The 14,503-nt window shown below is 35.8% G+C and overlaps 1 protein-coding gene across 3 annotated transcripts in view; it reads right to left on the bottom strand.

Annotated features, from left to right (window-relative positions):
* The window catches only part of ATG5 (autophagy related 5), a 129,685-nt gene that overhangs the window by 82,465 nt on the left and 32,717 nt on the right, over nucleotides 1-14,503 (bottom strand). For all 3 annotated transcript variants that reach the window (XM_044917688.1, XM_021693685.2, XM_021693686.2), the window contains one exon: nucleotides 2,041-2,203. In XM_044917688.1, the coding sequence (XP_044773623.1) occupies nucleotides 2,041-2,203 (163 nt within the window). The remainder of the gene's footprint in view (nucleotides 1-2,040; nucleotides 2,204-14,503) is intronic.

Below are 14,503 nucleotides of genomic sequence, written 5' to 3'. Positions count from 1 at the left end.
TGGGCTCCCTGCTCCGCGGGAAGCCTGCTTCTCCCTCTCCTACTCCCCCTGCTTGTGTTCCCTCTCTCGCTCTCTCTGACAAATAAAAAAAAAAACAAAAAACTAAGGAGCAACTCCATGTAACTCAAATCTAAGAGACTTAAAAGAAATGAGAAAATTTAGAGTAACAGTGTCATAAAATATGTACCTTTTACATTACTGAAGTCTCAGATAATGCCGTTTTGCATAATGAAACTTTAACAAATACTAAATACCACAAACACCTCTTTGATATGGTAATAATATAGTCCAAAAGATAAAAATGGATCACATTTTTTAAAATTATGGTTTTTTTTTTTTCTGGGGGGGCTTGAGGGAGAAGGTGGGTCTTCTACTTTATTCTAGTTATTGCCATGAAAGTTCAGCTTATATTGAACTAATTTTCTATCCAAAAACAACTATAAAAGATGGATAAAACATAGGCAGTCCTTGCTTTATACAGTTGTGCAGGACTGGAAAAGTGATCATGAAACCACGCAAAGTGATCTTAATAATCAATGGTGTGATCTTTAAAAACTGTCCAAACATTAAAAACTCTGTTATAAATGTATAAGAAAATGAATAAAGTAAATAAAACTAATGTATTTAGTACACTGTAATTTAAAACATTAGAAATGCTGAGAATGCAAGTGCTTTATTTATTGCTCTGTAAAAACTTTAAGCACGGTTTCAATCGTGCTTGCTTTCTTGACACATACCCTACAAGGAAGCATCTTTCCTAAACCTTGCCGAACTGTCATATTCTTTTCTAAGTCCAGATCAACTTCCAAACATGTTATCATTCGCACTTCCGATGTCATGAAATATCTCTGAGAGATCCTTTAATGCTAAGTTTTTTGCCAGCATCACTTTCTCTGGGATAAACTCACCCTTTTCGTCACAACCGCCTACCTCATTTATGTGGAAAAGTTCACCTTCGCTAAGTTCCTGTGGCTGCATATCTAGTCTCTCAAAAGGTGACAGTGTCAACATTCCCACAGTCAGCTGTTTCTTCTATAATTCCATTATTCCAGTAAAATGCCGCTGTCGGCATTATTACTTTTTGTTTCTTTGCCATACTTTCATCTTTCTTGGCCAATTCCCTCTTTCAATTATGTACTTTTATAAAATGTTATGTGGACTTACCACTGAAGACAAGGAGGCAATACAACCACATGCTTTGCTGTCTGTGGGTAAACTAAATAACAGATGAGTAATGATGATTAACTGACAGACACTGAAAGAAGTGATGTGACTGGTCTTTAATCATGATGCATATCTGTTGTTAAATGACTCACAGACTAAACAGCTAGCAATACAGTTTGTACTTTATGTAATTTCAGTTAATATACGGTAGCAAGTGAAACTTGAACCATACTGTTAAGGACCTGGTATTATTTAACTAAAGCATGTTACCCGAAATTCATGCATACCGGACCCATGTAAAACAATGGCTACCTGTATGTAAGACAACTGTGTTGAAGGCATTGGAAGACAATCAATGCAGGCAAGATTAAGGAGCTATGATCTCTAAAAGATGGAGAATACAGAGGTGAGCTGCAGATTCCTCTCAGCTTTTCCCTTGAGTGTATCTTCTAAATCCCAGCCAGGAGAGACAGAATCCAAGTACAAAGCAAGTCTTACTATTCTGAGAAAGCAGGGGTTGGAGTTTGTGCCCTACCCAAGGGGAGGTACTTTGGTACACACACAAGGTACTCAGTTGTAGTTCCAGAAAGATCATGACTAGCAATAAGGGCACTTTCTCCAGAAGCTAAACACAGGAAGTTTATACCGTCTGATGTTATGGGCAAAGCAATTCTAATGCTAAAAAATCCATAAAGAGAAGGATGTTGGAAGAGTACAATGTAAGGGATGACTAAAGGCAGCTTCTTTGCAAATTTGTGTGTAGAGGCTGGAATTTAAACTGGTACCACCAATTCTAAGATGTACCAATTACTCACAGGATTACAGTTATTTCATACTTTATAAAGTGGTAGTCGGAAGTTAAACTGCTATATTTACCATTTTGTAATCCCATCCAGAGCTGCTTATGATCTTTTTTCTGCATTTCATTGATTACTTGACTTTTATGCTTTAATGCATCAGCTTCTTTCACACAAGACATAAAATGAGCTTCAATTGCATCCTTAGATGGACAGTGCAGAAGGTCCTTTTCTGGAAAACTCTACCAAAGGAAAAAAAATACACACATAAAACAGGTACACATATTAGAAAATTAGCTTCTTAAAGAACTGTATCTCCCCCAATTATCCAATATTTTTAGCAAACCATCTGTTAACTTCCCAGTAAAGAGATTAAAGTACAATTCCAAATAGTTTTTAAATTTGAAGTTAAAGATCTTTAGCTACCCAGCATATTTTGTACTTTTTCCAAATAATCCTTATGTAATATGATATGTATTTAAAACAACATAAAAGAAAAGAACAACAACATAAAAGAAGGATATGAAAGAGTAATAACTTTAAAAATAGCTTTTTGACCTGCCATTTAGTGCTGACAAGAATGTGGAAGAGAACTGACATACACTGCTAGTAAGGATGTAAAACAGGACAACCACTTTGGAAAACAGTTTGGTAGTTTTTTTAAAAAAGGTAAACATATACCTACCATCAGATCCAGTCATTCTACAACTAGGTAATTACCTTAGAGAAACAAAAACATCTATCCACACAAAGACTTGTGTGTGAATATCCACAGTGGCTTTATTTGTAACAGCCAAAAACCAGGAAACATCCTAAATGTCAACAGGTAAATGAATACATAAATTGTAGTATAAACTTATCAAAGTGTATATTTTAATATGTATAGTTTGCTGTAGGTCAATTAGACCTTAATAAAGCTGTTAAAACATAGCTTTTAAGGTCAAATAGCTAAATTTACATCTTATACCTACACTGAATCTTTTAGGCAGTTGAGGCAACGATCACTGGACAGATAAGCAGTTATGTAAATGAGATGACTAATGAGCTTTTCACTGAAAAAAGATAGTAAGAGCCAACACTAACTGAACACTTATTGTGTGACAGACATTGCACTAATGCTTTTTATATGGACTATGTAATTTCATCTTCATAACAATCCTTAAGGTAAAAAGTATTGTTATTGCTATTTCACAGATAAAACAATTAATTAACTAATTAATTAAAAAGCTCAGAGAGTGGATAGAGTCCTATGTGGTCAAGCTAGGATTATTCTGACTCAAGAGTCCCAGTTTTTAACTACTACGCAATACCACTTCCTCCATAAGACCTAAATACTTAAGATAATTATATTTGAACATTATTTTACCAAAAAGTCATGGTTCTGTAAGTCCTTTGGTAAAAACTGAGACAAATAATATGGGAGAAAAAAGCCCTTAGTTATAGCCTATTTGGACACTATTAACAGACATTAAATTATCCAAGTAATGGAAAGCTCCAGAATGACTAGGAAACTTAAGTACATGCCCTCCTACCAAAAGAAAAGGCACTTGATTACCTATTGCTATTTCCTAAAGTATATTTGTAGATGCAAATAATCAGTCATACCACCTGTTTTTATAGAGTCTGATCTCATAGATGTGCTGAGTAAAAAGGTAAGCCACTATTTAACTACCCACTGGTCACAGCTGCTGGGGGGGGAGGGGGGAACAGCTGAGACAATCAAATTGTCTCTCTAGGTACAAAGGGATTCTAAATTCATGGTGCTCTTAAACTAAAAACCCATAAAGAATGAAGGTAGATGTTTTCAGACATAGGCACACAAGGGTAAAGAATATGAGAAAATATAAAAGTCTGTAAAACTGAAAAGACAAAAGGAGAGTATGAGAGAGAGAGAAAGACAAAACTAAAAGATGGGAGAAGATATGGATGGCAGAGAGAGGGTCCCTGCCTTAATCAACTTTACAATCAGTTGTATTCGCTTTGCTTAGGCTAGATTGAAGCGATTTGTCCTGACTTCCTGACCAGGATAAACAATAACATGTACATCATACCAACTCTATTTTATTCAAATGGATTAGCATTATAATTATTATTTCTAAACTTTGTTATACTTGATCTCTAAATTTAGAATGGCTTTTTTGGATATTGTGCAGTTCTCTATACTGCTAATTTAATTGTCCATTTTGGTTATGTATGAGTGGCAAAAAATATGAAAGTTCATATTCCAAAGAAAATATTATTTTCATGTTCTTTGAATTTATGACCTATTTAAGCTTATGTACTGTTAGAATTTCTTAAACTGTATACAATCTGATTATGAAAAAAAGGAGTCAGGGTCTCTCAAAACAGTGGTTTGAGAAATCAGGGGGGAAAACCCCACCATTTTCTAGTGTTGCTTCAGCACAGGTTGCTGTTCCCCTCAATGACTCCTATAATCAGAGAAGGTACTGAAGTTTTGCTTTTCCCAGATTTCCATTGTTTTGCAGGTTTCTAAACTTAACCAATGGGGACACCGATAATTGATAGCTGACAATTACAAACAACTAGTCTTAACTGCAAATGAGGGGTCTATCAAGAGATTAAACCTATTTGTATACATATGCTTCAACAGAATATTCTACCTCTCTAGGAGGAAAGTGAACTATTTAATGAAATGAACTCAAAGGAAATATGAGAGCAGTAACTGAAAGAGGAAATATCTACATAGGCAGTCACAGCAACTGAATTAATCGTGGCAATGAATAAAGTGACAGATGTCTCAGTCAAAGCCCCCTCAGCTCCTATTTATGAGATGTTCCTCCTTCCATGATTAGGTTGGGCAAAGTTTGTGCAAGAAATCTTTTTTCAAAAGCTTCACAATAAGATTCCAGACAGACTCTTGATTCATTACATTTCTAATATCTTCTTACATACATTAGCAGTTGTGTTTAAGTGCATATCTTTTCAGTACAAATTCTTGCAAATAAAGGTAGTGAGTTTGACACCATGTTTATTTGCTTTCATGAATCTTCCAAGTCAGAATGCCTGATAAACTAATCTAACTTCACTTTTACAGAAGTAATCTGGAAAGTACCATTTACTTAGATATTATTACCAGCGTCCTTTAATTAAAATATTAATCCAAACAGTCTGATTAGAAATAAATGTACAATACTACACTGAAACTACTTACAAGTGGAAAAAAAAAAAGCCTTTCAATTTATTGATAATATTGCAAGCTTGGCACCAAAAGCAAAGACAACAAAAGCAAAAAAACAAAAAACCAAGTAGGACAACAACAAACTAAAAAGTTTGTGCAAGCAAAGAAAACCATCAACAAAATGAAAAGGCAACCTACCGTAGAGGAGAAAATACTTGCAAATCATATATCTAGTAAAGGGGTAATATCCAAAATATATAATGAACTCATATAAGTAATCAACAAAAACCAAACCTCCAATTAAAAAAATAGGCAGAAGATGTGAAGAGAGATTTTTTCCAAAGAATACATACATATGACAAATAAGCACATGAGATATCACTTCATACCTATTAGAATGGCTATTATCAAAAAGAAATAACAAATGTTGATGAGGATGTAGAGAAAAAGGAACCCTTTGTACTGACGGAATATAAACTGGTGCAGCCACTATGGAAAACAGATTGGAGGTTTCTCAAAAACTTAAACATAAAATAACATATAATCCAGCAATTCCACTTCTAAGTATTTATCCAAAGAAAAAATCGCTATCTCAGAAAGATGCACATGCATCCAGGACATGGAGACAACCTGTCCATTGATGGATGAATGGATAAAGAAGATGTAGTATATGTATAGAATGGAATATTATTCAACCATCAAAAAGGACAAGATCTCAACATTTGTGACAACATGGATGGACCCTGAGGCATTATCTAAGTGAAATAAGTCAGAAAGAGAAAGACACATGCCATAATGATCTCACTTATATGTGGAATCTAAAAGGGGTAAAAATAAAGCTCATAGATATAGAGAATAAACTAATAGTTGGCCAGGGGCTGGGGGTGGAGGGTTAGGCAAAAAGGATGAAGGGGATCAAAAGGTATAAACTTCCAGTTATGAAATAAATAAGTCATGCAGATGTAACGTACAGCTTGATGACTATAGTTAATAATACCATACTGCATATTTGAAAGTTGCCGAGAGTAAATCTTAAAAATTCTCATGACAAGAAAAAAATGTTGTAACTACGTATGGTGATGGATGTTAACTAGTGATCTTTTTGCAATATATACAAATATCAAATCGTTACATTGCACACTTAAAATATAATGCTGTATGTCAATTATACCTCAAAAAAATACTGCAAGTCCTATAAAGAGAGCAAAACAAACAAAAATTTTCCATATATCCATAAAGAATCTAATATCCCATTAAAAATGCAGGAGTTGCTAATATAGTGTTATGGATTCAATGTTTGTGTCCCTCTAATATTCTCATGTTAAAGCCCTAATCCTCAGTGTGGCTGTATTTGGAGATGGACCCTTAAGGAATCAATTAAGGTTAAATTACCAAGATCCAATCTACAAAGTTACCTTCAACCAGTCATTTGCTTCCCTCCTGGTACAATCTAAGGAATATCTCCCATCCTGTTTGCTAGATCCCATTTTGTGCATCTCTGAAACCCAGTTCAATTAATTATTCCTATTTCTTTCTATAATTATCTGTAACCATGTTCTTTCTAATTACTGTTTCTCATCAGTTGTTCCTAAAAATAAAACAAGCACCCGAAGAAAAACAAAAAAACTTCCTTCAACCTCAACTTCCTTCTGGCTCCAGTCCTCTCACTTCACCCCTTCAGAGCCAACCTTTGAGGTGACCAAGCTGGCAGTCACCTCCTACCCACGCAATCTGTCTGCTACCCTCACCACTCTTGTAAACTGCTGTCTTGAAGGTCAACAATGATACCTTTCAGCCTGCTTTAAGTCCTCACCAAACATCTAACACCTTTGAATATACTCCTTGAAGCAGTCATCCTCGTCTGTGACACCACACTTATTTTTCTTTTTTCTCATTCTCATTTGCAAAAGCCTATTCTGGTACCATTCCTTAAAGGTTTTGGTTGGTTGGTTGGTTTTTTAAGATTTTATTTATTTATTAGACGGGAGGAGGGGGGAGGAGGAGCAGAGGGTGAGGGAGAGAATCTCCAGCAGACTCCATGCAAGGGCGGAGCCTGACACAGGACTCAATCTCACAACCCTGAGATCACAACCTGAGCTGAAACCAAGAGTCGGATGCTTAACTGACTGAGCCACCCAGGTGCCCCAAATGTTGGTATTTTTCAAATTTCTAGTCTAGCACCTCATTGTTTTTCATTCCACATACTCACCTTCATAAGCTTACCTACTTCCACATCATTTACAGACTAAAAAGTCTCAATATCTGTCTCCAGCCAAGATCCTTCTCATGACTAGGACCCATACATTCATTAATCTAGAAGATACGGCATTAGGCATAGGAGACATCAACAAATCCCAAAGAAAAGAAGTAAGTTTCCCCCCTTGACTCCTCCTCCCCATCTCCTACATTCAAGCAAGTTCTATTGAGTCCACATCCTAAATAGATCTGAATCCACTCACGTTCAACATTCCCGAGCTGCTTTCCTAGTACAAACTAACAACTATCGGACATTTCTGAAAAACCTTACAGCTGGGTCCCATGCCACAAATCTTAACCCCTTTAATTCATTTTTCACATTTGGAGTCACAGGGATCTTCCTAAAATGCAAATCAGATCTTCTCACTCAGCTGCTCTGCTCTTTTATAATAAAATCAAACTTCATCCAAAGTCTTCAAGGTTCTAAATGACTTACATCTTCTGCTAACCTCTTCATCATAATCTTCTGCTCCCACTTCACATATTCCACTTTCTTTCCCTTGTCCCACACACACATTCTCTGTTCCAATGATCTTGATTATCTGTCACCTGCTCATTCTTTCAGCCATACTCTCTCATTTCTGTGCCTCTGCACAAAATATCTCCTTTGTCTAGAACACTCTTTCTCCTTGCCTATCACTTGACCACTTACACAACTACCCCAAAATATCCTCCTCCATCTTCAGGTTCAGTTTTGACATCACTTCCTCCAGGAAATTTCTTACTTCCCAAGTGTAGGTTAAGTTCACAAAGTTCATATACTTGACTCTATAATATCATTTATATTCTTAGGTCGTACTACTCTTACCCTCCACAAGGCAGAGACCATGACTGTTCTCACCTGTGCTTTCTCAATAAACTTTCATTGAGATACAATTCACAGAGTGAAATGCAGAAATTTTAAGTGTACAGTTAAATAAATCAATACTGCGTGTCAGCCCAAACAAGATATAAAATATTACCATCACACCCAAAAAGTTCTTTGGTGCCCTTTACAATCAGTTCCCTCATTTAGACCCACCCAGCTGATCTGATTTGTATCACAAGATTAGTTTTGCCTGTAATATAATCACATACAAATAGAATCATATAGTACTATGTAATCTAGCATCTTTTACTTATTAGCATAATGCTTTTGAAATTCATCTATGTTACTGCATGTATAAATGGTTCCCTTTTGCTGCTCCGTATTATATACCATTGGATTGATAAACCAGTCTGTTCACCCAAAAACCTCTTAGTAGACATTAAGATTGTATCCAGAAGGATGCCCAGTGGCTCAGTCAGTTAGGCATCTGCCTTTGGCTCAGGTCCTGATGCCAGGGTCCTGGGATCAAGTCCCACATCGGGCTCCTTGCTCAGCGGGGAGCCTGCTTCTCCATCTCCCTCTGCCTGCCACTCCCCCTGCTTGTGCTCGCTCTCGCTCTGACAAATAAATAAAAAGCTTAAAAAAAAAAAAGACTGTATCCAGATTGTGGCTATTAGTGTACAAGTCTTTTGTGAATGTTTTCATTTTTTTTTTTTAAGATTTTATTTATTTGACAGAAAGAGAGAGCATGCGCACACAAGCAGAGGGAGCGGCAGGCAGAGGGAGATGGAGAAGCAGGTTCCCTGCTGAGCAGGGAGCCTGATGTGGGGCTTAATCTCACAGCCCTGAGATCATGACCTAAGCCAAAATCAAGTCGGACACTTAACTGACTGAGCCACCCAGGTGCCCAGAGCACTCACTGTGATTTTAACATACACTTCCCTGATGGATGAAGGTATTGAACATCTTTTCATGTGCTAATTGTTCATATAAACATACACATATATGAATATATATTTATGAACAGTGTGTATACACACACACACATTTATGTATATATTTAAACTGTTCAAGTTTTTTGGATTTGTTCCAAAGGAAATCATATATTAGGGAACAATTTGAGCAATGTGAATTTCATATTTAATTTTGTAAATACTGTCCACAAGAAATACTAAATGAACATAGAAATTGCACCCAGCTAAACTGAGCCACAAAATACACAAATGCACACCTCAGCAATAGACCTGCTACCTCAATTCATGTTATAAGCTATACTCACCCACATTCGATGCTACAATTTTGTCTGATTTAGTAACTTTCCTTTCACCACTTCGCAATAACTGACAAGCTGCAATCCCTTCCGATCCTCATCTCTACAAGCAAACTTAGTCTTCTCAATATAAAGCGCCAAACTTATTGTAGTATTTATGTATTTAACCATTTAACCTATGTAAAACTGTCCTTTTATTAGGTTCCTATCTTTTTTGTCACTAATAAAGTTTTTGATTTTGTGCCCTTAATGTATTTTCCCCATAAGTCCTGTGATTTTTAACAGCACCTTGTTTTTTAGGAATACCTATTTTGCAGTAGAGCAAAACTACCCATAGAAGTGGTAGGAACAGACATCTTTGCCTTTTTCCTGATCTTAGGGTAAAATATTCAATAAACCACCATTTAGCATGATTTTAGCTGTAGACTTTTCATATTCATTCTTTGTCAAATCGAGGAGATTCCCTTCTATTCCTAAGTTTGCTAAGAGTTTTGGAGACAAATGGGTACTGAATTTTGTCAAAAGCTTTTTTGGTAAGGATCTATGTGATTGTATGATTTTTTTCTACTTTTTTCTGTAAATGTGCTGAATTACATCAATTCATTGATATGTGAAAGTTGAATCACCCTTATATTCCTGGGACAATCTCAACCCGGTTGTGGTGCACTATCCTTTATTGAAGATTCAGTTTGTTAGTATTTTCTTGAGAGTGTCTGCATTTATGTTCATGAGGGATATTGGGCTGTATTTTTTCTTCCTTTAATATCCATTACACGTTCTTGTATCAGTTACTCTGGCCTGTTAAACAAACTGGGAAATTATTCCCTCCACTTCTATTTTCTGAAAAAAGTCTGTGAAGACTAGTACTATTTATTCCTTAAATATTTGATAGAATTCACCAATGAAACTTGGTGAATTTCACTTTGTGAGGAATTTTTTGTGTGTGAGGAATTTTTAATTACAAATCCAACTTCTTCATACATTTAGAGACTATTCATACCTATTTATTGTGTCAGTTTCAGTAAACAGTATTTTCGCTGAATATGTCCATTTGTCAAATTTGCTGGCATAAAGTTGTTCATTATATTTCCTACTATCGTTTTAATGGCTGTGGGATCTGTAGTGATATCCCATTTTTTGTTCCTGATATCAGTAAGTTGTGTTTTCCTACTACAGAAAGTTTTTAAATCCCTCTAAGCACAGCTTTATGTGAAGCCCACAAAATTTAATTCTGTTGTGTTTCCATTATCATTTAGTTTGAAATATTTTTAAACTTCCCTTGTGATTTCTTCTTTGACCCACAGTTAACTGAGGATTCAGTGACCCCATCCTTTAGGCAAATGTGGTCATACATTTTATTTATACAGACACTATACACCCTTCTTTAAAATTATATTATTCTTGCTTTTAATAGTCATTTGCTTTAAAAAAACAAAAGTTAAAGGAGGTAATCTCTTATATTTATCATTTATTTACCATTTCTAGCGTTCTTCACTCCTGTCTGTGGCTTCTTTTAGTGCTTTAAGGTATCATTGCATTGTATTTTGATCTCTCATAAGACAGCAGCCATCATTCATCATCACTTATTGTTCTCTTTAATGTCATGTTTCTTTCTTTGTATAGATTTTCTATATTGGCTTTCACTAGTCTGATTATGATATGCCTGTGTGTTTTTCTATATATTTACTTGCTTTGAATTTCCTGAGCTTCTTCAACACACAGATTAATGTTTTCTCCCCCAAATATGAAAATTAACGATTATTTCTTTTAAATTGAGATATAACTCAGATACAATTTACTTAAATTTACCATTTAAAAAAGTACATTTCAGTAGTTTTTAGTATATTCACAAGGTATACTAGAATCACCACTATCAAATTACATAACTCCAGGAAAAAACCTCGTATTTATAAGCAGTCACACTAATTTACTTTCTGTCTCTAAAGATTTTGCATATTCTGGACATTTCATATAAATGAGTCACAGTATGCATACAATATGCAGCCTTTTGTGTCTTCCTTCTTTTACTTATCATGACATTTCAAGGTTCATCTATGCTATAGCATGTATCAGTACTTCATTCCTTTTCATGGCCAAATTATATTGTTGACCCTCAAACAAGTGGTTAGGGGTGCCAACCCACATCTCTCCCCATGCAGTTTAAAATCTGCATATAACTTTTGACTCCCCCCAGATTTAACTACTAATAACCTGTTGACTGGAAGCCTTAGCAATAACATAAGCAACTGATCACATATTTTGTATGGTATATGTCTTATACACTGTATTTTACAATAAACTATAGAAGATATTAAGAAAAAGAAAATATTACAGTACTGTACTATATTTATTAAAAAAAACCTGTATATAAGTGGACCCACGCAGTTCAAATCCATGTTGTTCAAGGGCCAACTATATTCTGTTATATGAATATACATTTTGATTATCCATTGATCTGTCGATGAGCACCGGGGGTTGCTTCCACTTTTTGGCTATTATGACTAATGTTGCTATGAACATCCCAGTACAAGTTTTTAGGTGGACATGTGTTTTCAGTTCTCTGGGGTATGTAACTATGACTGGAATTGGTGGGTCATATGGCAAGTCTATGTTCAACTGAGGAACTGCCAGACTGTTCTCCAAAGCAGTGCCTCATTTTACATTTCTAATAGTAACATGTAACATAGGAGAGTACCAATTAATCCACACTCTAACACCTGTTATTACCCAACTTTTTGATTATAGCTATCTTAGCAGGTTGAAGGGGTAACTCAATGGAGTTTAACAACTATTCTGAGCATCATTTCATATGCTTGCTGGCCATTTATATATCTACTTTGGAGAAATGTCTACTCAAACACTTTGCCCACTTTTTCTTTTTTTTTTCACTTTGCCCATTTTTAATTGGGTTATTTACCTTTTTATTACTGAATTCTAGGAGTTCTTTATATATTCTGGACACTGGACCCTTCTTAGATATATGATTTTGCAAATATTTTCTCTTATGGGTTGTCTTTTCACTTCCTTCAAAGCACAAAAGTTTTCCATTTTGATCAAGTCCAATTTACCTGTTTTTCTTTTTCTTTGGTTGTTTGTGCTTTAAGTGTTATACCTAAGAAATCACTGCCTAATCCAACATTACAAAACTTATTTTTTTTCTAAGAGTTTTATAATTTTAGTTTTTACATTTAGGTGTCTGATCCATTTCTACTTATTTTTTTATAGAGGTCACTTTCATTCTTTTACATGTGGGGATCCAGTTGTCATAGCACGATTCTTTCCCTCACTGAACTGTCTTGGCACCCATATAGAAAATCAACTGCCCAAATATGTATGTGTTTTTATCTTGACTCTCACTTCTACTCCATTGATTTATATCTGGTGTTATGCCAATATCACGGAGTTTGGGTTTTTATAGCTTTGAAACCAAAAAATGGGAGTCTAATCATTATTTCTTAAAAACATTTTTCTGAATCATCCCCTCTTTCCTCTCCTTCTAGGACTCTTAAGTACATGAATGTAAGACTGCTTGACATTACCCTAGAGGCCATCAGGACAGTCCCCACCCACCACCAGCATCAATTTTCTTCTCTCAATTCTTCATATTGGATAATTTCTATGGATCTGACTTCAAGTTCACAGAATCTTTCTTGTGCCATCTCCAATTCACCATTAAGCCTATCCAGTGAATTTTTCATTTCAGATATTCTTCTTCTCAGTTCTACAATTTTGTAATCTTAAGTCACTGATTTAATAGTTGGTTTAATTCATTTTTCCTAATTCCAAATGTGGGTTATCTCAGGGTCAGTTTCTATCAACAGCATTTTTTCCCTTTGATATGGTTCAAGTTTTCCTGCTTATTTGCATGTATAGTAGACATTGGTTGTATGCTGGACATTGTAAATATGGTGTGAGGATTCTAGATTATACTCTTTCTTGATGAGTTTTGTTCTGCTTAGTGCCTCTCCTTGATCCCAAAAAGGCCTAATTTTAGGCTTTATTAGAGCAGATCCAGAGCAATCCTTACTCCTAAATAGGAGTTGACAAACTTTTTCTGTAAAAGGCTCAGTAGGCCAGATTTAGCACAGACCATAATTTACTAATCCTGCTCTGAGATATAATTCTTACTCCTATAGCATGGTCTTTCTGGTCTCAGATAAATGTTTAGTATGTTAACTAGGTCTCTCTCTACCATGGATGGACTAGGATCCAACATCTCCAGGTATAATGTGGCTTGTCCCACTCTAACATGCATTCTCTTATCTGACCTTGAGGAGTATTGCCTATGAATGTGCAGCCCAACTCTCAGTAAAGGACTTTTGGGAAACTCACACTTATGCTTTTCTGAAACCCTGCCTAGCAAATTCCAGCTGCTTCAGTAGCCCAGAACTCCAATCTCTGCATCCTTAACTCAGCAGGACTTCCCTGCTCCGCTTGAGTTCCACTCCCCAGGACACAGTCAGGACACTGCCCTGAAACACAGAGATGGGCTAAATGTGGTGCTCACCTTGTTTGTTCTCTTTCTCTCTAATGTCCAGTGCCTGAAAAGAGCTCTACTTCATATATTTTGTCCAGTTTTATAGCTGTTTATGGCTGGAGGAAAAATCCAATCCAATTACTCTGTCATAGCTGAAAAGCAGATGTTAACCTCAATAAATATTTGATGAATAAATTAGTGACTAAACAAACCATACTTCATAAAGTTTTAAGTATGCATGACCCTCCATCCTCTCCACTTCCTTCACACCTTTCTGTAATCCCTTCCCATTGGGCTATAGGCAGGATCTTGATTTGCATTTAACCAAAAGAATACAGCAAAGGCTATGGGATCTTACTCCTGTGATTAAGTGACACTATATAAAACTCCACTCTTGCTAAAAGACTAGCTCTAGAGACTTTCTGTTGACTGAATGAAATAAGCTGCCATACTGGGAAAGTCCACATGGCAAGGAACTTCATGCAGTCTTTAGGTGCTGCGTGCAGTCTCTAGCTGACAGTCAACAGAAGAAAGGGCCCTCAGTCCTACAATCACAAGGAAATGAATTCTGCCAGCAATATAAGTGAGCTTA

The sequence above is a fragment of the Neomonachus schauinslandi genome, chromosome 8 (assembly GCF_002201575.2).
Source record: "Neomonachus schauinslandi chromosome 8, ASM220157v2, whole genome shotgun sequence".
NCBI lineage: Eukaryota > Metazoa > Chordata > Mammalia > Carnivora > Phocidae > Neomonachus > Neomonachus schauinslandi.
Note: the sequence above shows the minus strand (reverse complement) of the source record. Positions and strands in the feature narration are given on the sequence as shown.